The 21,233-nt window shown below is 39.2% G+C and overlaps 1 protein-coding gene across 2 annotated transcripts in view; it reads left to right on the forward strand.

Moving 5' to 3' along the window:
* LOC142749670 (tropomodulin-2-like) overlaps window positions 1-21,233 on the forward strand; it is a 139,890-nt gene that overhangs the window by 12,826 nt on the left and 105,831 nt on the right. The window contains exon 1 of one of the 2 annotated variants that reach the window (XM_075858000.1): window positions 9,483-9,503. The exons of the other annotated variant lie outside the window; for it this stretch is intronic. Within the exon in view, the coding sequence (XP_075714115.1) occupies window positions 9,490-9,503 (14 nt within the window). The 5' untranslated portion in view covers window positions 9,483-9,489. Of the gene's footprint in view, window positions 1-9,482; window positions 9,504-21,233 lie in introns of those variants that run through there. 2 annotated transcript variants of the gene reach the window in all.

The following is a 21,233-nucleotide window of genomic DNA, read 5'->3' on the forward strand; positions in this document are numbered from 1 at the left end:
GGATATTGGCACTTTCTATTGAGTCCAATATGGACACTGATATTTACAGTTGTTTCTGTGGGAGAAAGGGGTTGCATGAATGGGATCCTACAAGAGTCTTGTAGCAGGCATTGTACTGTAGTATAGATGGATCCATCTAGCATTAACTTTAGCTTTTTCCATCTATGATAGAGAAAGGTAAAATTTCTGACTGCGGAAACATATCTATGTCAATGATCTTAGTCCTTGCATAAAAGTAGTTCTATTCTCCTATGCATCAAGCTCTCATCTGTCCCCTCCCCTCTGGAACGGACGGCTCTGGATGGAAGTGCGTATGACACTGAAGACCAGTAGAGCCGTCAGTTAACTGTAGAGAGGAGGGGATGGGGAGGATTTAGAGCTCAGGATGCAGGACACTTCCCGGTTTCGCAGACACTTGCAAGCTAATTTACATACTGCACATAGGAAGATTATAGCTACTTTTTTTTTTACAGTTATGCAAAGGACTAATATCATCAACACAGGTATGTATCTACTGTTTTCCACTATACCTAACTAGCAGGGGCGTAACTAGAAAGACTTGGCCCCATAACAAACCTTTGATTGGGCCCCCTCCCCTGCAACGATCTGTGAATCTAGAATGCTGCTGTCTTCACCAACTCTCATGTATCATCATGGCTTTCCTGTACTCCAGGGGTCGGCAACCTATGGCACCTGTGCCACAGCTGGCACGCGGACCCTTGATCTCTGGCACACTCTCTCCATGTCCATGGCCTTTGTATGCTGCAGATCTGAACACAGGGAGAGACACAGCGGGAGACACAGGGGCAGAGCGGGTTAGAGCGACGCTTCCTCAGGACGGCAGAGCGGCGCTTCAGTTTGATGATAGAATGAAGCGCCGCTCTGCCTTGCTGGTTGTATTTCTCGGCAAAGAAACAATGCAGCACCGCCCTTGTCCTGTTCAGCGCTGACAACCGCCCTGTTCTCCCGGTCATCATCGCCGCTGCCATTACAGGTTTACCATAAGAATTTATGACATGTTATAAATCACAGAAAATATAACAATTTTCTCAGCAGCTTTTTGTCAGTCCACCAAGCTGGTGTTTAGCACCCCACAGGAAAATCTCTGTGCAGCCATTCCCCCGTTCCACAAGCTGGTGTTTAGTAGCTGCTCCCTCCTGTGAGCACCCCCCCACAAGTTGGTGTTTAGTAGCCGCTCTCTCCTGTGAGCACCGCCCCACAAGTTGGTGTTTAGTAGCCGCTCCTCTCCTGTGAGCAGCCCCCCAGAAGATGGTGTTTAGCAGCCGCTCCTGCCATGTGATAGAATGAAGCGCCGCTCTACCTTGCTAGTTGTATTTCTCGGCAAAGACACAGTGCAGCACCGCTCTTGTCCTGTTCAGCGCTGACATCCGCCCTGTTCTCCAGGTCGTCGTCATCACCGCCGCCATTACAGGTTTACCATAAAAAGTTATGACATGTTATAAATCACGGAAAATATATACATTTTCTCATCAGCTTTTTGTCAGCCCCCCCAAGCTGGTGTTTAGCACCCCCCAGGAAAATCTCTGTGCAGCCGTTCCCCTGTTCCACCAGCTGGTGTTTAGTAGCCGCTCTCTCCTGTGAGCACCCCACCACAAGTTGGTGTTTAGTAGCCGCTCCTCTCCTGTGAGCAGCCTCTCACAATCTGGTGTTTAGTAGCTGCTCTCTCCTGTGAGCAGCCCCCCAGAAGCTGGTGTTTAGTAGCCGCTCCTGCCATGTGATAGAATGAAGCGCCGCTCTACCTTGCTGGTTGTATTTCTCGGCAGAGACACAATGCAGCACCGCTCTTGTCCTGTTCAGCGCTGACAACCGCCCTGTTCTCCCGGTCGTCATCGCCATTACAGGTTTACCATAAGATGTTATGACATGTTATAAATCACGGAAAATATATACATTTTCTCAGCAGCTTTTTGTCAGCCCCCCAAGCTGGTGTTTAGCACCCCCCAGGAAAATCTCTGTGCAGCCGTTCCCCTGTTCCACAAGCTGGTGTTTAGTAGCTGCTCCCTCCTGTGAGCACCCCCCCACAAGCTGGTGTTTAGTAGCTGCTCCCTCCTGTGAGCACCCCCCCCACAAGCTGGTGTTTAGTAGCTGCTCTCTCCTGTGAGTAGCCCCCCAGAAGCTGGAGTTTAGTAGCCGCTCCTCCCATGTGAGCACCCCCCCACAAGTTGGTGTTTAGTAGCCGCTCTCTCCTGTGAGCACACCCCCACAATTTGGTATTTAGTAACCGCTCTCTCCTGTGAGCAGCCCCCACAAGACAGTGTTTAGTAGCCGCTCTCTCCTGTGAGCAGCCCCCACAAGGTGGTGTTTCATAGCCGCTCTCTCTTGTGAGCAGCCCCCACAAGGTGGTGTTTCATAGCCGCTCTCTCCTGTGAGCAGCTCCCCACAAGCTCATGTTTAGTAGCCGCTTACTCCTTTGAGTATCTGTGTGAGCAGATATTTCACACATGAATTCCATCAGCCCCTCACGAAGTAGGCTTAAGGTCCCCTTATACAGCCTGTCCCGGGCCGTTTAAATGAGCGCCAATCAACGAGACAGCTCGTTTATCGGTGCTCGTTTGCTCCTTTCACAAGGAACTATGTACTACGATCGCTCGTTCCCATTCATGTCGGCAGCACATCTCCCTATTTACACAGGGAAATGCGCTGCTCACAACGATAATATTTTACCTTTTTAAAATGATACGATCAGCAGATGAACGATGCTCGTTCATCTGCTGATCGCTGCCCTGTTTACACAGGTCAATTATCAGCAATGAGCGTTCTATGAACGATCGTTAGCCCGATACTTGGCCTGTGTAAAAGGGCCTTTAATGTTGACCCCTCTGAGGCCTGTGTTCAGCACAGTCACCTCGTATGCACCACAGATGGATCATCTTTTACAAAGAAAGTCAGGGATAAGGCTCGCACTGAAATGTAAGTATAATTAATTGATTTATAATCACATACATAGCAACAGTTTGTGTTATATAACTTTCTTTTTTGCATGGCACACTGATAACTTCATCTTTGATTTTTTATTTTTTTTATCGGCACACCATACAAAGAAGGTTGCCTACCCCTGCTGTACTGCTTTCCACTTCTAGAAACACTTATACAGGTGTGATCTTCTCTCTCCTGTGCCGACACAGACACTGACGCTGCCTCTGTGTGTGATGTCTCCACCTGTAGATTCCGCCGTGTGTGCTCTACTCCCTATCCCCCTGTGATACAGTACAGCCTTTGTGATTCCCCCACCTCCTGCACACTCTGATGCGGGTTCTCTTTTCTCTAGCTACTGCCTGTGTGATCTCCCCTACTGTCCCCTTGCAGATTTTACTTTGGGTGCTCTCCTACCTATCTATACGTTTATTTAGCTTGCTCTGCTGTGTACAAACTCCTCCCGTCCCTGCTGGTATCTCTAACTCTGAGAAAAAAGGGTGAGAACAGAGAGAGCAGATGAACTCAGACCTTAAATAGGCTCTGTCATCAGTTTAGAAGTGCCCCATCTCCTACATAATCTGATAGGCGCTGTGATGTAGATAATAACAGTGGTTTTTATTTTTTTAAAACGATCATTTTTGAGCAAGTTATGAACAATTTTAGATTTATTCTAATTAGTTCTTCATGACCAACTGAGCGTTTTTTAACTTTTTACCAAGTGGGCGTTGTAAAGAGAAGTGTATGACGCTGACCAATCAGCATCATACACTTCTCTTCATTCATGCCCGGCTTGTTTCACTGCACAGATCACGCTGTGACGGGACTTCCTCCCACAGGTTCTTCATCGGAGCCATGGAAGACTTAACAGACATCGCCTCCAGCTGCTGCAGATTCAAGTAAACGTCCTGGCACGGCTGGAGGCGATGTCTGTTGAATCTTACATCGCTCCGGTGAAGGACCTGTGGGAGGAAGTCCCGTCACAGCGTGATCTTGCGAGATCACGCTGTGCAGTGAAACAAGCTGGGCTGGAATGAAGAGAAGTGTATGACGCTGATTGGTCCGCGTCATACATTTCTCTTTACAACGCCAAATTTTAAAAACGCCTGGTCATTAAGAACTAATTAGCATAAATGTAAAATTGTTCATAACTTGCTAAAAAATTATCGTTTTTCAAAATAAAAACCACTGTTAGCTACATTACAGTGCCTATCAGTTTAGGTAGGAGATAGGGCACTTATAAACTAGTAACAGAGCCCCTTTAACCAGCAGCAACCAGGAGATGTGTGCTTTTGGATCTGTCAGAAGCAGCAGGACGACCAGCTACGTACAGGGGCTGCTCAGATTCCACAGCTTCAAAATGGTAGGACATTTTTAATGGAAACTATTTAGAAAGTTGTTTAACTTAGCATTTAGAAAGCAAATTCATTAAAAAAAAATTAGTGAAGAAGTTTTAATTGCCTTTAAGTGTTTACTAACTTTCAACAAACTACATAAGTCAATAGTACAAGCGAATATAAGTAACTTTTTAATATCTTATAACTGAAAAATGCCTTTTTCTCCACTTATCAGGCTCCTTTCCTCCCCCTTTGCTCCTAACTGTTCACTCACTCTGAATTAACTGCTTTTTCGGTCTCTTCAAGACAAGACGGACTATCAGCTCACTGAAGGATCTGGTTACGGCTGACCAAAGTAGTCTATGTAGAGGGAAGGCGGGAGGAGGAAGAAGGAGCAGTGTGAGAGAGTGGCAGAGAGACACAAAGATGGTGCATCAGCTTGCTAATAAGTGTTGTATCTCACCACTGTGCTGGATTCACATCTACACTCCTCAGTACTGCTGTATAATGTGCTTTATGCTGCTGCAGCTTCTATACATGTGAAAGATAAAGAGAAGAGAGCAGGATTCTCCTCTTCTCTGTGTCCAGTGTATAGAAGACATGATAGCAGTTAGGCTCCATATGCTAGCTCAGAGAAAACAGAGAATTATAGATTGAGCCTGCAGAGAGGAAAACCTTTAATACATGTAGAATACAAGCCAGAAATAGTGTTATTTGTCATTTACACACATATGACAGCTTTTTCTGAAAAGTCACTTGAAAAGTTAGATTAGCTTTACCCTTTCCCTGCCAAGGACGTATCTCATATCTCCTGGCGGGAGGACACTTCAGTAACGAAGGACATATCTGATATGTCCTTGTTACTAATGGCACTAACTCAGGCTAGGTCGAAGTTAGATCTATGTCCTGTTTTAAAGCTAAGATTCTGGGCTTTCAAACAAGTCCTGGATCACAGCTCTAGTTGCATATATTTGACGCTTTCACTTCAGCCCATGGGGAGGAGGAGAGCAGGGCCCAGCTAGGGACATGCTGGCATCATGCAGGGAGGGAAGGAGAAACTATGATCCTTCCCCTTTCCCTGTACGGCTGTAAATGACCCAAGGGCAGGCGTAAAATTTTGGTTACAAAATGAAGCGTTTTATTTTTCATGGCAAAAAATACACTTTCACCCAATGTGTAAAGCCCTAGAGTTTGTACAGGGGGATGGACATTTATATACCTATATAATTGCACATTTATTTTGCATTCAAAAATTGGTTATTACATTACTGTGGTTTTGACGTTTCTCTACGCACCTGTGAACGTAGACATGCGGTATGTAATCAATTTCTTACATCTTAAAGTTCATCGCAAATTACGTTTGCATAATGGGTTCTGCTTAAGTACGCATTTTAGTACTTTAGCACACGTAAGTCATCATAGATATAAACAATCAGGATAGTAACCAAGTGTCATGATACACCAGTACAAATGCAAATCACAAAGTTGCTTATAATCACTTTTATGCAAAGTTGCATGAAGGTGGTTGCATGTAAAATTATTAAGTTGTATTTTTATACATGTTATGCTGTGCGCTCTCAAAAATGTCGATTTTTTTGGCAGCATTGTAGCTGTTTGCCATCTGCAGTATGTATTTCTAACATATTTGTGGATCATGGCCAAATATTGCATGGTCTCTCAGCATTTTTTAAGAGCATAAGCTCTTGCTGATGTAGACGTACTGTATGTGGTATATATGAACTTTGCGCACCTTGGTATATTATTTTGACATTGTTCTTTGTGTGTAAACCTTTGCTTGTGTGTGAGATTTAGTATATAATGTATTTTTTGTGTTCGTCACAAAGTTACGTGAAGGTGTACATGGCTGAGAACAGCACGCCAATACAACTGCAATCATCAGGTTGTCTGCTTCCAGGAAATATATAGGATTTGGGGTGCACTCAATTTTTAAGGTGTGTAATCCCTGCATTTTATAGATTTACTTTTTTAAATTTCCAGCTTAAAACCAGATATGTGGTTTCTTTAATTCTGGTGATTTTATGAAGTTATGAGCACGTAGACACAGTGCCGCACCTGCCATGAGGCGTGGTAAACCGACAGCCTCAGGCGGCGCCACCTACCCAAAAATGACGGGCGACATTTTCAGCCAGGGACGGACTGGACCAGGGGGAGGGGGCATGCAGACTTAGCAGATGTGCCGCATGATGGGCACGTGTGTAACACTCATCCTCCTCCTCTCTGACGCTGTACGCAGCACTCGTTGCCAGAGAGGAGCAGGTCTGCAGGAAGAGCGATCGAGCGAAGAGGAGACGTCACGAGGTACGCTCCTACCTTAACTCGGTCGGCCGAAGCTGCTGGGAGCGGGATGCGGAAATATACTGCAAGGGGGGTTTGGGCATTTTACTGACAGCTAAGGGCTCTATGGGGGTGGAATAATCCATACCATAGAGCCCTCACATCACTATAATTGAAGGATAGGGGGGGGTTTGAGCGTCTGACTTACGGCAGAAGGCACTGTAGGGGGGGATTCTGCCCCCCCCCTTTAGAGCAGTCAGTCAGATGCTCAGACCCCCCTAACTTGCAGTATAGTAACTAGTGAGGGTTCTATGGGGGGATAATTCCCCCCTATAGAGCCCTCTGCTGTCAGTAAAACGCCCAGACCCCCCCTTGGAGTATACTTTCGGCCGCGCAGCATTGGCCGACCCCTTTTAAATTAGTGGGGGCAAGAAGCGGAGCACAGTATAGCTCCCCCATACAGCAGTCACCCACAGCACTCCCACACAGCAGTCAGAGTCAGTACCCTCCTTGCAGTATAATCCCCCCATAGCACCCTCAGTAGTTATTACACTGCAAGGGGGGGGGGGGGGGGGGTTCAGTGTGATTGTTGCTACTTTCTAATTACTTTTTATTACAAATTATTTTTACTTTTTGAGATACAGCTGCTTTGTATCCTGTTTAATGGATTCAGGTCTCAGCTCTATATACAGCTGCTCTGTAAACAGGATACAAAGCAGCTGCATCTCAAAAAGTAAAAATCATTTATATACATATAAATACGTTTTTAAAGGTTCTCTTTAGAGGAAAGGTGTTATAATTTTTTAATTTTTTTATATTTTATGTGTTTTACTTTATGAATATATTTTTTATAGTTATTTTAATATGTTCCCTAAAGTAACTATTTATTCATATGTTTGTACTTCTGTGGGGGCTGCCATCTTTAGTTTTATTTTTCATACTGCAAATTTTTGTTTTGCAGTATCCGCTGGACCATTTGGACTACGTCGTAGATTCGTTGCACTACTTCACTGACTTAAGCTTTAAAGTGGATTGTGTGGAAGAGTTGTTATTTTAATAAAATATATATTTTTTATGTCTCTGTTATTTAATACTTCATTACCGCCTTAGTAATGGCAGCTGTCTGATTGAGAGCGTCCATTATGAAGAAGGGGCTTCGTGTTAGCTAGTAATAAGGCTAGCACTAACCCCCTATTATTACCCCGGTACCCACCGCCACCAGTAGTACCGGGAAGAGCTGGGTACGATCCAGCACCCGACCGTCTGAAGTGAAGGGCAGGTACTGGGTTGGCCGCAGGCTGGTAATATCAGGCTCGGAATGGCCAAAAACCGGGGCCCTTCCCACCCTGGTAATGCTAGGCTGCGGCTGCTTTATTGTATTTGGCTGGTTATGAAAATGGGATCACACGTAATTTTTTTACAATGATTTATTTTTAAAAAATGAAGTGGGGTTCCCGCTATTTTTCATGACCAGCCAGATACAATAAAGAAGCTGCAGCCTAGCATTACCTGGGTGGGAAGGGCCACGGTTTTTGTCCCTTCCCAGCCTGATAATACCAGCCTGCGGCCGCCCTGCTGCCTTACCGTCGCTTCAGATGGTCGGGTACTGGATCGTACTCCCCTCGCGGCAGTGAGAACTGGGGTAATAATAGGAGTTAGTAATAGCCTTTTTACTGGCTAACACTATGCCCCTTCTTAGTAATGGATGCTCTCAATCAGACAGCAGCCATTACTAAGGCCATAATAAAGTATTAAAAAAAACACATAAGATTTTTTTTTATTATTGAAATCTAAACTCATTTTTTTAAAAAAAGTAGATAATCGCAGTAGTCCAATGAATCTACGACGTAGTCCAAACGGTCCAGTGGTACCTACCAAAAAAAAGTTAGTAGTATAAAAATGTTAAAAACTTTAATTTGCCACAATAGAAACTATAGGTCTAGGAAAAATAATTCCCCTTCATGTAACTCTGCTTCCTGTCAACTGAAAAGTCATCCGCCAGAGGGAAAAATGTTTCCCCATGGTGGAGTACAAGAATGTCTAATTCCCAGGTGAGGCTTTCTTGTACTCCGCCATCAAGAAATGTTTTTCCTCCTGGCGGATTATTTTTCTGTTGACAAGTAGCAGAGTTCTTCCGCAGCGGTGTTAGGGGGGCAAACTCGCCAATTGCCCAGTCCCCCCAGAATGGGCCGCTACTCTTGGGCCAGTGCTGTTTGCTTGCCCCGCAAACTAAAATTTGCCGGCCAACCCCTGGCCATTGGCTCCCTGCTCCGCCGTTTGCTCTTGTAGGCCACAGCCTGGTTTAGACCTGAGGTCTACAAAAGATTGGGAGCACGCTGATAACGTCAACTGCCCGGCACGATGACGTCACTGCATCATGCCATCCATGCCAGACCACTGAATTCAGTTAAAATTCATAAGTCTATTAGGTAATAAAAAGGGGGCATAAAAAAGTGGCATACAAAAGGGGCCATCCTTATTGTGGGGGCATAAAGCAGGCATTTTTACTGAGTGGGGGTATAAAGAGGAAAAATTACTGTGGGGGAAAAATTGGCATTACTACTGAGTGGAGACAATATTTCTGTGGGGACATAAAGGGGGTATTAGTACGGAGTTGGAATTCTATTACTGGGTGAGTGCCCTAAAAGTGGCTCTATCACTGAGTAAGGTATAAAGGGGACACTAACACTGCGTAGGGGAACAAAAGTAGCACTTACTGTGTGGGACCTTTGGGCGGAACAAAAGGGTGTGTGTACTATTACTGAGTGGGGCACCTAGTATAGTATGTATAGTGAGTTTGCGTAGAGGTAGGGAATAGTTAGGGAGTGCGCTAGAAAAGCAAGGAGCCAAAGATATCTGTGTCATATTCTGCAGGGCTTAGGAAATCGTGTCCGGGAGAAGTTGTCATTGCGGTCTTGGCTGGATGAAGAAGAAAAGGTGAAAGTGAGCGACTTCAATCTGAGAAGACGTCACCTATGAGTCACTTGATATAATTATACTGTAATCACTTATATGGTCTGCAGATATCTTGTGTATAACTGGCATCTACCTTTATAAGGTCACTGTATGGTGGTAATATTGGTCTGTATATAGTGTGTTTTATTCACTAACAGTATGGTGGTTTTTTTCTGACACTATGTTGTAGTAATATGTGATCTTGGTTTGGTCATTTTATTCAGTAACAGTATGGAGGTATTATTCAGTAACAGTATAAAAGGTATTATTCAGTAACAGTATGGAGGTATTTAATCAGTAACAGTATAAAGGTATTATTCAGTAACTGTATGGAGGTATTATTCAATAACAGTATAAAAATATTATTCAGTAACAGTATGGAAGTATTATTCAGTAACAGTATGGAGGTATTATTCAGTAACAGTATGGGGGTATTATTCAGTAACAGTATGGAGGTATTATTCAATAACAGTATAAAAATATTATTCAGTAACAGTATGGAAGTATTATTCAGTAACAGTATGGAGGTATTATTCAGTAACAGTATGGGGGTATTATTCAGTAACAGTATGGAGGTATTATTCAGTAACAGTATGGCGGTATTATTCAGTAACAGTATGGAGGTATTATTCAGTAACAGTATGGGGGTATTATTCAGTAACAGTATGGAGGTATTATTCAGTAACAGTATGGAGGTATTATTCAGTAACAGTATGGAGGTATTATTCAGTAACAGTATGGAGGTATTATTCAGTAACAGTATGGAGGTATTATTCAGTAACAGTATGGGGGTATTATTCAGTAACAGTATGGGGGTTTTTCTGACACTATGTTGTAGTAATATGTGATCTTGGTTTGGTCATTTTATTCAGTAACAGTATGGAGGTATTATTCAGTAACAGTATAAAAGGTATTATTCAGTAACAGTATGGAGGTATTTAATCAGTAACAGTATAAAGGTATTATTCAGTAACTGTATGGAGGTATTATTCAATAACAGTATAAAAATATTATTCAGTAACAGTATGGAAGTATTATTCAGTAACAGTATGGAGGTATTATTCAGTAACAGTATGGGGGTATTATTCAGTAACAGTATGGAGGTATTATTCAGTAACAGTATGACGGTATTATTCAGTAACAGTATGGAGGTATTATTCAGTAACAGTATGGGGGTATTATTCAGTAACAGTATGGAGGTATTATTCAGTAACAGTATGGAGGTATTATTCAGTAAGAGTATGGAGGTATTATTCAGTAACAGTATGGAGGTATTATTCAGTAACAGTATGGAGGTATTATTCAGTAACAGTATGGGGGTATTATTCAGTAACAGTATGGAGGTATTATTCAATAACAGTATAAAAATATTATTCAGTAACAGTATGGAAGTATTATTCAGTAACAGTATGGAGGTATTATTCAGTAACAGTATGGGGGTATTATTCAGTAACAGTATGGAGGTATTATTCAGTAACAGTATGGCGGTATTATTCAGTAACAGTATGGAGGTATTATTCAGTAACAGTATGGGGGTATTATTCAGTAACAGTATGGAGGTATTATTCAGTAACAGTATGGAGGTATTATTCAGTAACAGTATGGAGGTATTATTCAGTAACAGTATGGAGGTATTATTCAGTAACAGTATGGAGGTATTATTCAGTAACAGTATGGGGGTATTATTTAGTAACAGTATGGGGGTTTTTCTGACACTATGTTGTAGTAATATGTGATCTTGGTTTGGTCATTTTATTCAGTAACAGTATGGAGGTATTATTCAGTAACAGTATAAAAGGTATTATTCAGTAACAGTATGGAGGTATTTAATCAGTAACAGTATAAAGGTATTATTCAGTAACTGTATGGAGGTATTATTCAGTAACAGTATGGAGGTATTATTCAGTAACAGTATGGGGGTATTATTCAGTAACAGTATGGGGGTATTATTCAGTAACAGTATGGAGGTATTATTCAGTAACAGTATGACGGTATTATTCAGTAACAGTATGGAGGTATTATTCAGTAACAGTATGGGGGTATTATTCAGTAACAGTATAAAAATATTATTCAGTAACAGTATGGAAGTATTATTCAGTAACAGTATGGAGGTATTATTCAGTAACAGTATGGGGGTATTATTCAGTAACAGTATGGAGGTATTATTCAATAACAGTATAAAAATATTATTCAGTAACAGTATGGAAGTATTATTCAGTAACAGTATGGAGGTATTATTCAGTAACAGTATGGGGGTATTATTCAGTAACAGTATGGAGGTATTATTCAGTAACAGTATGGCGGTATTATTCAGTAACAGTATGGAGGTATTATTCAGTAACAGTATGGGGGTATTATTCAGTAACAGTATGGAGGTATTATTCAGTAACAGTATGGAGGTATTATTCAGTAACAGTATGGAGGTATTATTCAGTAACAGTATGGAGGTATTATTCAGTAACAGTATGGAGGTATTATTCAGTAACAGTATGGGGGTATTATTCAGTAACAGTATGGGGGTTTTTCTGACACTATGTTGTAGTAATATGTGATCTTGGTTTGGTCATTTTATTCAGTAACAGTATGGAGGTATTATTCAGTAACAGTATAAAAGGTATTATTCAGTAACAGTATGGAGGTATTTAATCAGTAACAGTATAAAGGTATTATTCAGTAACTGTATGGAGGTATTATTCAATAACAGTATAAAAATATTATTCAGTAACAGTATGGAAGTATTATTCAGTAACAGTATGGAGGTATTATTCAGTAACAGTATGGGGGTATTATTCAGTAACAGTATGGAGGTATTATTCAGTAACAGTATGACGGTATTATTCAGTAACAGTATGGAGGTATTATTCAGTAACAGTATGGGGGTATTATTCAGTAACAGTATGGAGGTATTATTCAGTAACAGTATGGAGGTATTATTCAGTAAGAGTATGGAGGTATTATTCAGTAACAGTATGGAGGTATTATTCAGTAACAGTATGGAGGTATTATTCAGTAACAGTATGGGGGTATTATTCAGTAACAGTATGGAGGTATTATTCAATAACAGTATAAAAATATTATTCAGTAACAGTATGGAAGTATTATTCAGTAACAGTATGGAGGTATTATTCAGTAACAGTATGGGGGTATTATTCAGTAACAGTATGGAGGTATTATTCAGTAACAGTATGGCGGTATTATTCAGTAACAGTATGGAGGTATTATTCAGTAACAGTATGGGGGTATTATTCAGTAACAGTATGGAGGTATTATTCAGTAACAGTATGGAGGTATTATTCAGTAACAGTATGGAGGTATTATTCAGTAACAGTATGGAGGTATTATTCAGTAACAGTATGGAGGTATTATTCAGTAACAGTATGGGGGTATTATTCAGTAACAGTATGGGGGTTTTTCTGACACTATGTTGTAGTAATATGTGATCTTGGTTTGGTCATTTTATTCAGTAACAGTATGGAGGTATTATTCAGTAACAGTATAAAAGGTATTATTCAGTAACAGTATGGAGGTATTTAATCAGTAACAGTATAAAGGTATTATTCAGTAACTGTATGGAGGTATTATTCAGTAACAGTATGGAGGTATTATTCAGTAACAGTATGGGGGTATTATTCAGTAACAGTATGGGGGTATTATTCAGTAACAGTATGGAGGTATTATTCAGTAACAGTATGACGGTATTATTCAGTAACAGTATGGAGGTATTATTCAGTAACAGTATGGGGGTATTATTCAGTAACAGTATGGAGGTATTATTCAGTAACAGTATGGAGGTATTATTCAGTAAGAGTATGGAGGTATTATTCAGTAACAGTATGGAGGTATTATTCAGTAACAGTATGGAGGTATTATTCAGTAACAGTATGGGGGTATTATTCAGTAACAGTATGGAGGTATTATTCAGTAACAGTATGACGGTATTATTCAGTAACAGTATGGAGGTATTATTCAGTAACAGTATGGGGGTATTATTCAGTAACAGTATGGAGGTATTATTCAGTAACAGTATGGAGGTATTATTCTGTAAGAGTATGGAGGTATTATTCAGTAACAGTATGGAGGTATTATTCAGTAACAGTATGGAGGTATTATTCAGTAACAGTATGGGGGTATTATTCAGTAACAGTATGGGGGTATTATTCAGTAACAGTATGGGGGTATTATTCAGTAACAGTATAAAGGTATTATTCAGTAACAGTATGGGGGTATTATTCAGTAACAGTATGGGGGTATTATTCAGTAACAGTATGGGGGTATTATTCAGTAACAGTATGGGGGTATTCAGTAACAGTATAAAGGTATTATTCAGTAACAGTATGGAGGTATTATTCGGTAACTGTATGGGGGTATTATTCAGTAACAGTATGGAGGTATTATTCAGTAACAGTATGGAGGTATTATTCAGTAACTGTATGGGGGTATTATTCAGTAACAGTATGGAGGTATTATTCAGTAACAGTATGGGGGTATTATTGAGTAACAATATAGAGGTATTATTCAGTAACAGTATGGAGGTATTATTCAGTAACAGTATGGGGGTATTATTCAGTAACAGTATGGGGGTTTTTCTGACACTATGTTGTAGTAATATGTGATCTTGGTTTGGTCATTTTATTCAGTAACAGTATGGAGGTATTATTCAGTAACAGTATAAAAGGTATTATTCAGTAACAGTATGGAGGTATTTAATCAGTAACAGTATAAAGGTATTATTCAGTAACTGTATGGAGGTATTATTCAATAACAGTATAAAAATATTATTCAGTAACAGTATGGAAGTATTATTCAGTAACAGTATGGAGGTATTATTCAGTAACAGTATGGGGGTATTATTCAGTAACAGTATGGAGGTATTATTCAATAACAGTATAAAAATATTATTCAGTAACAGTATGGAAGTATTATTCAGTAACAGTATGGAGGTATTATTCAGTAACAGTATGGGGGTATTATTCAGTAACAGTATGGAGGTATTATTCAGTAACAGTATGGCGGTATTATTCAGTAACAGTATGGAGGTATTATTCAGTAACAGTATGGGGGTATTATTCAGTAACAGTATGGAGGTATTATTCAGTAACAGTATGGAGGTATTATTCAGTAACAGTATGGAGGTATTATTCAGTAACAGTATGGAGGTATTATTCAGTAACAGTATGGAGGTATTATTCAGTAACAGTATGGGGGTATTATTCAGTAACAGTATGGGGGTTTTTCTGACACTATGTTGTAGTAATATGTGATCTTGGTTTGGTCATTTTATTCAGTAACAGTATGGAGGTATTATTCAGTAACAGTATAAAAGGTATTATTCAGTAACAGTATGGAGGTATTTAATCAGTAACAGTATAAAGGTATTATTCAGTAACTGTATGGAGGTATTATTCAATAACAGTATAAAAATATTATTCAGTAACAGTATGGAAGTATTATTCAGTAACAGTATGGAGGTATTATTCAGTAACAGTATGGGGGTATTATTCAGTAACAGTATGGAGGTATTATTCAGTAACAGTATGACGGTATTATTCAGTAACAGTATGGAGGTATTATTCAGTAACAGTATGGGGGTATTATTCAGTAACAGTATGGAGGTATTATTCAGTAACAGTATGGAGGTATTATTCAGTAAGAGTATGGAGGTATTATTCAGTAACAGTATGGAGGTATTATTCAGTAACAGTATGGAGGTATTATTCAGTAACAGTATGGGGGTATTATTCAGTAACAGTATGGAGGTATTATTCAATAACAGTATAAAAATATTATTCAGTAACAGTATGGAAGTATTATTCAGTAACAGTATGGAGGTATTATTCAGTAACAGTATGGGGGTATTATTCAGTAACAGTATGGAGGTATTATTCAGTAACAGTATGGCGGTATTATTCAGTAACAGTATGGAGGTATTATTCAGTAACAGTATGGGGGTATTATTCAGTAACAGTATGGAGGTATTATTCAGTAACAGTATGGAGGTATTATTCAGTAACAGTATGGAGGTATTTTTCAGTAACAGTATGGAGGTATTATTCAGTAACAGTATGGAGGTATTATTCAGTAACAGTATGGGGGTATTATTCAGTAACAGTATGGGGGTTTTTCTGACACTATGTTGTAGTAATATGTGATCTTGGTTTGGTCATTTTATTCAGTAACAGTATGGAGGTATTATTCAGTAACAGTATAAAAGGTATTATTCAGTAACAGTATGGAGGTATTTAATCAGTAACAGTATAAAGGTATTATTCAGTAACTGTATGGAGGTATTATTCAGTAACAGTATGGAGGTATTATTCAGTAACAGTATGGGGGTATTATTCAGTAACAGTATGGGGGTATTATTCAGTAACAGTATGGAGGTATTATTCAGTAACAGTATGACGGTATTATTCAGTAACAGTATGGAGGTATTATTCAGTAACAGTATGGGGGTATTATTCAGTAACAGTATAAAAATATTATTCAGTAACAGTATGGAAGTATTATTCAGTAACAGTATGGAGGTATTATTCAGTAACAGTATGGGGGTATTATTCAGTAACAGTATGGAGGTATTATTCAATAACAGTATAAAAATATTATTCAGTAACAGTATGGAAGTATTATTCAGTAACAGTATGGAGGTATTATTCAGTAACAGTATGGGGGTATTATTCAGTAACAGTATGGAGGTATTATTCAGTAACAGTATGGCGGTATTATTCAGTAACAGTATGGAGGTATTATTCAGTAACAGTATGGGGGTATTATTCAGTAACAGTATGGAGGTATTATTCAGTAACAGTATGGAGGTATTATTCAGTAACAGTATGGAGGTATTATTCAGTAACAGTATGGAGGTATTATTCAGTAACAGTATGGAGGTATTATTCAGTAACAGTATGGGGGTATTATTCAGTAACAGTATGGGGGTTTTTCTGACACTATGTTGTAGTAATATGTGATCTTGGTTTGGTCATTTTATTCAGTAACAGTATGGAGGTATTATTCAGTAACAGTATAAAAGGTATTATTCAGTAACAGTATGGAGTATTTAATCAGTAACAGTATAAAGGTATTATTCAGTAACTGTACGGAGGTATTATTCAATAACAGTATAAAAATATTATTCAGTAACAGTATGGAAGTATTATTCAGTAACAGTATGGAGGTATTATTCAGTAACAGTATGGGGGTATTATTCAGTAACAGTATGGAGGTATTATTCAGTAACAGTATGACGGTATTATTCAGTAACAGTATGGAGGTATTATTCAGTAACAGTATGGGGGTATTATTCAGTAACAGTATGGAGGTATTATTCAGTAACAGTATGGAGGTATTATTCAGTAAGAGTATGGAGGTATTATTCAGTAACAGTATGGAGGTATTATTCAGTAACAGTATGGAGGTATTATTCAGTAACAGTATGGGGGTATTATTCAGTAACAGTATGGAGGTATTATTCAATAACAGTATAAAAATATTATTCAGTAACAGTATGGAAGTATTATTCAGTAACAGTATGGAGGTATTATTCAGTAACAGTATGGGGGTATTATTCAGTAACAGTATGGAGGTATTATTCAGTAACAGTATGGCGGTATTATTCAGTAACAGTATGGAGGTATTATTCAGTAACAGTATGGGGGTATTATTCAGTAACAGTATGGAGGTATTATTCAGTAACAGTATGGAGGTATTATTCAGTAACAGTATGGAGGTATTATTCAGTAACAGTATGGAGGTATTATTCAGTAACAGTATGGAGGTATTATTCAGTAACAGTATGGGGGTATTATTCAGTAACAGTATGGGGGTTTTTCTGACACTATGTTGTAGTAATATGTGATCTTGGTTTGGTCATTTTATTCAGTAACAGTATGGAGGTATTATTCAGTAACAGTATAAAAGGTATTATTCAGTAACAGTATGGAGGTATTTAATCAGTAACAGTATAAAGGTATTATTCAGTAACTGTATGGAGGTATTATTCAGTAACAGTATGGAGGTATTATTCAGTAACAGTATGGGGGTATTATTCAGTAACAGTATGGGGGTATTATTCAGTAACAGTATGGAGGTATTATTCAGTAACAGTATGACGGTATTATTCAGTAACAGTATGGAGGTATTATTCAGTAACAGTATGGGGGTATTATTCAGTAACAGTATGGAGGTATTATTCAGTAACAGTATGGAGGTATTATTCAGTAAGAGTATGGAGGTATTATTCAGTAACAGTATGGAGGTATTATTCAGTAACAGTATGGAGGTATTATTCAGTAACAGTATGGGGGTATTATTCAGTAACAGTATGGAGGTATTATTCAGTAACAGTATGACGGTATTATTCAGTAACAGTATGGAGGTATTATTCAGTAACAGTATGGGGGTATTATTCAGTAACAGTATGGAGGTATTATTCAGTAACAGTATGGAGGTATTATTCTGTAAGAGTATGGAGGTATTATTCAGTAACAGTATGGAGGTATTATTCAGTAACAGTATGGAGGTATTATTCAGTAACAGTATGGGGGTATTATTCAGTAACAGTATGGGGGTATTATTCAGTAACAGTATGGGGGTATTATTCAGTAACAGTATAAAGGTATTATTCAGTAACAGTATGGGGGTATTATTCAGTAACAGTATGGGGGTATTATTCAGTAACAGTATGGGGGTATTATTCAGTAACAGTATGGGGGTATTCAGTAACAGTATAAAGGTATTATTCAGTAACAGTATGGAGGTATTATTCGGTAACTGTATGGGGGTATTATTCAGTAACAGTATGGAGGTATTATTCAGTAACAGTATGGAGGTATTATTCAGTAACTGTATGGGGGTATTATTCAGTAACAGTATGGAGGTATTATTCAGTAACAGTATGGGGGTATTATTGAGTAACAATATAGAGGTATTATTCAGTAATAGTATGGAGGTATTATTCAGTAACAGTATGGAGGTATTATTCAGTAACAGTATAGAGATATTATTCAGTAACAGTATGGAGGTATTATTCAGTAACAGTATGGTGGTATTATTTGTAATGTTGGTCTTACAATCAATGTAAATTACTGTGGTGTGGTCTGTGGGGAAGTGTGAGTGTGGCAGCAGATGATCAGGCTAAGAGACAGTCGACAGAGTGGCATGTGATGTACTTTGACATGTAGGTGAGACTTACGTGTAGGTTGTGGGCCCATAATTTATGCACAGCCCAAGGACTAAGATCATATTAATCCACTACTGGCATCAAGCCAGCACAGGCAGACCACTACAATACAGCAGGTAGAGCAAAGAAACCAGCCCAGGCTGGCCGCTTCAAAACAGGCCTTGAAGTTTCACCTGGCAAGAAGATGTGTTAAACCATTTTCAGTGATAATACTTCAAACAGCACTTTAACAAGTAAACAACAAATGTTTTCCTATTTTAAAAAAATTATATATTGCGTGTTTGTTGTGTAAAGCTAGTAATGACAAAAACTCGGATAGATTCAGGGGGGTGGGGGGGGGGCGCGCGTCTTTTTATAGTTCGCCTCAGGCAGCAGAGAGGCTAGGTTCACCCCTGCGTAGACATAAGCATACATGGTATGTGTGAACTCTGCACATATTGAACTTTTAGAATGTGTTGTGCATCTAATTTGTGGGTCACACTTTTAGTCCAAAATATCAATTTGTATGTATTTTTTTTTTTTTTTATTATTACATTTTTACACAAAATTGCATGATGGTGTCTGTGTGTATAAATGACTGAGTGGCATTTTGAGAATGTGCCAGGAGTCTATCTTCAGAAAATATATAGGTATAGTGTTTAGTATAATTATAACACTAAACCTAGAAATGAATGCTTAAAGTAAACAGGAAATAAACATGCTTAAGCTGTTTGTCAGTCTGTAGGATTTTCTGCTATTTATGAAACAAACAGTCTTGTAGAATTCCTGCAGAGAGCTGAGGGGTTAGTTTTCTGGGATCTGATCTGCCGAGGGAGTTGGTCTTAGCAAAGGGGTGGGGCTTAACAATCTGAAGCTCCTGCTGCAGCCAGTTGTCTTACAGCCAGTCACAGGATGGTGAGCAGAAGGAGGAAGGGACATGGCTGATCAACTGGGATACAAAGAAGATTTCTTTATATATTTCTTGATTATTTGCAATATGAGACGAAATAGGATGAAAGGAAAAGAGGAGATTAGGGCCGGTTTACACAGGCAGTTTCAGGCCGTGATAAACAGACCGTATGTCTGCAGTTTTTCCCGGACCAAACACAGTTCTGGGAGGCAGGCTCCTAGCATCATGGTTATCTATGATGCTAGGAGTCCCTTTCTCCCCATGAAAATACTGTCCTGTACTGAAAGCATGATTACAGTACGGGACAGTATTCCCACAGGGAGGCAGGGAATCCTAGCATCATAGATAACTATGATGCTAGGAGCCCACCTTCCTGAACTGTGTTCGGTCTGGAAAATACTGCCGACATATGATCCGTATAACACGCCCGTGTGAAACCGTTCTAAGGGATTTTATTTACATTTTGTTTGTGTATTTTGTATGTTTAGTGTTCCTTTAAGCACTTCACATGAAGTTAACCCCTTCACTACACTACCCTAGACCACCAGGAATGTTAGCATTAACCTGTTTACTGCCTTAGACCACCAGGTATGTTAATTATTGCTGCAGTGGAGACTAACAACCTCAGGCCTTTTCAAGAGTAAATACATTTTTTAAAGTCATTATTTTTTTTTTTAAATACAAGAAGATGTAAGTTGCGGGTATGTTGGCGGAAAGGGGTTCACACTGTGTTTTTGCACATGGACTTTCAGTTGCCTGTGTCCAGCCCTTTAGCACACTGCCCACATGGTGTGCCAGTATTAATAAATTTCCCCCATTGTGCAAATATTTAATATTTCCTTGTGAGACTCAGTTTATTAAAGCTATTCCTGCTTTTTATATTACTACAATTGTTTTAAGTTTATTGTACATTTACTAGCAAAGAGCAGCAACTGTTTATGAATTATTTATTTTCAAGGCTTCTAATAGGCTTAATGGTCTTAATCATCAGAGTATCCTTTAGTTAATCTCCAGTTCTTTTAAGCACAGGGAGCTAAATATAGTTTGGTTTTGTTCTGGAATTTATTACTCTCTCCTGCTCTAAAAATAACACTCACTTTTTCATCCTATTGTCCTACAATGTGTTTCTCAAACCAGAATCTATCATAGACAGTCATAGAGTCCTAATATAGTTTAGGTGCCAATTTTACAACTACACTGACCTATTACATTCAGTGCTCCCTCACTGCTATAGTGGCCCCATCATAACCATAGTGCTCCATCACAGTCCCAATGTCCCGATCGCAGCTAGTTCCCCCCCAGCTGTGACCGAATGACCCTATCACAGTTGCAGTGCTCCCACCACAGCCAATATACAACCAACTTGCCCTTTGCATCATGAAAAATAACACATACTCATGTGAACAGCCACTTAGTGTGTTACCAGCATGTCCCCTTCTCTCTTGTTGCTGATCAGAGATCACTGCTGGTAGAAGTGTATTTGTATGGCAGGAGCAATCTTTGACCAGATAATTCCTACTGGATAGACTATTGGTCATGCTGTGGACTTGTCTGCTCTACCATGACTCTTCTAGTCCAGATAATCTGAGAGAGTATACACGTATGTTGTAAGGATGTACAATGTAAGGGCTAACCACAAATGAGGATC

Source organism: Rhinoderma darwinii, chromosome 3 (assembly GCF_050947455.1).
Source record: "Rhinoderma darwinii isolate aRhiDar2 chromosome 3, aRhiDar2.hap1, whole genome shotgun sequence".
Classification (NCBI taxonomy): Eukaryota; Metazoa; Chordata; class Amphibia; order Anura; family Rhinodermatidae; genus Rhinoderma; species Rhinoderma darwinii.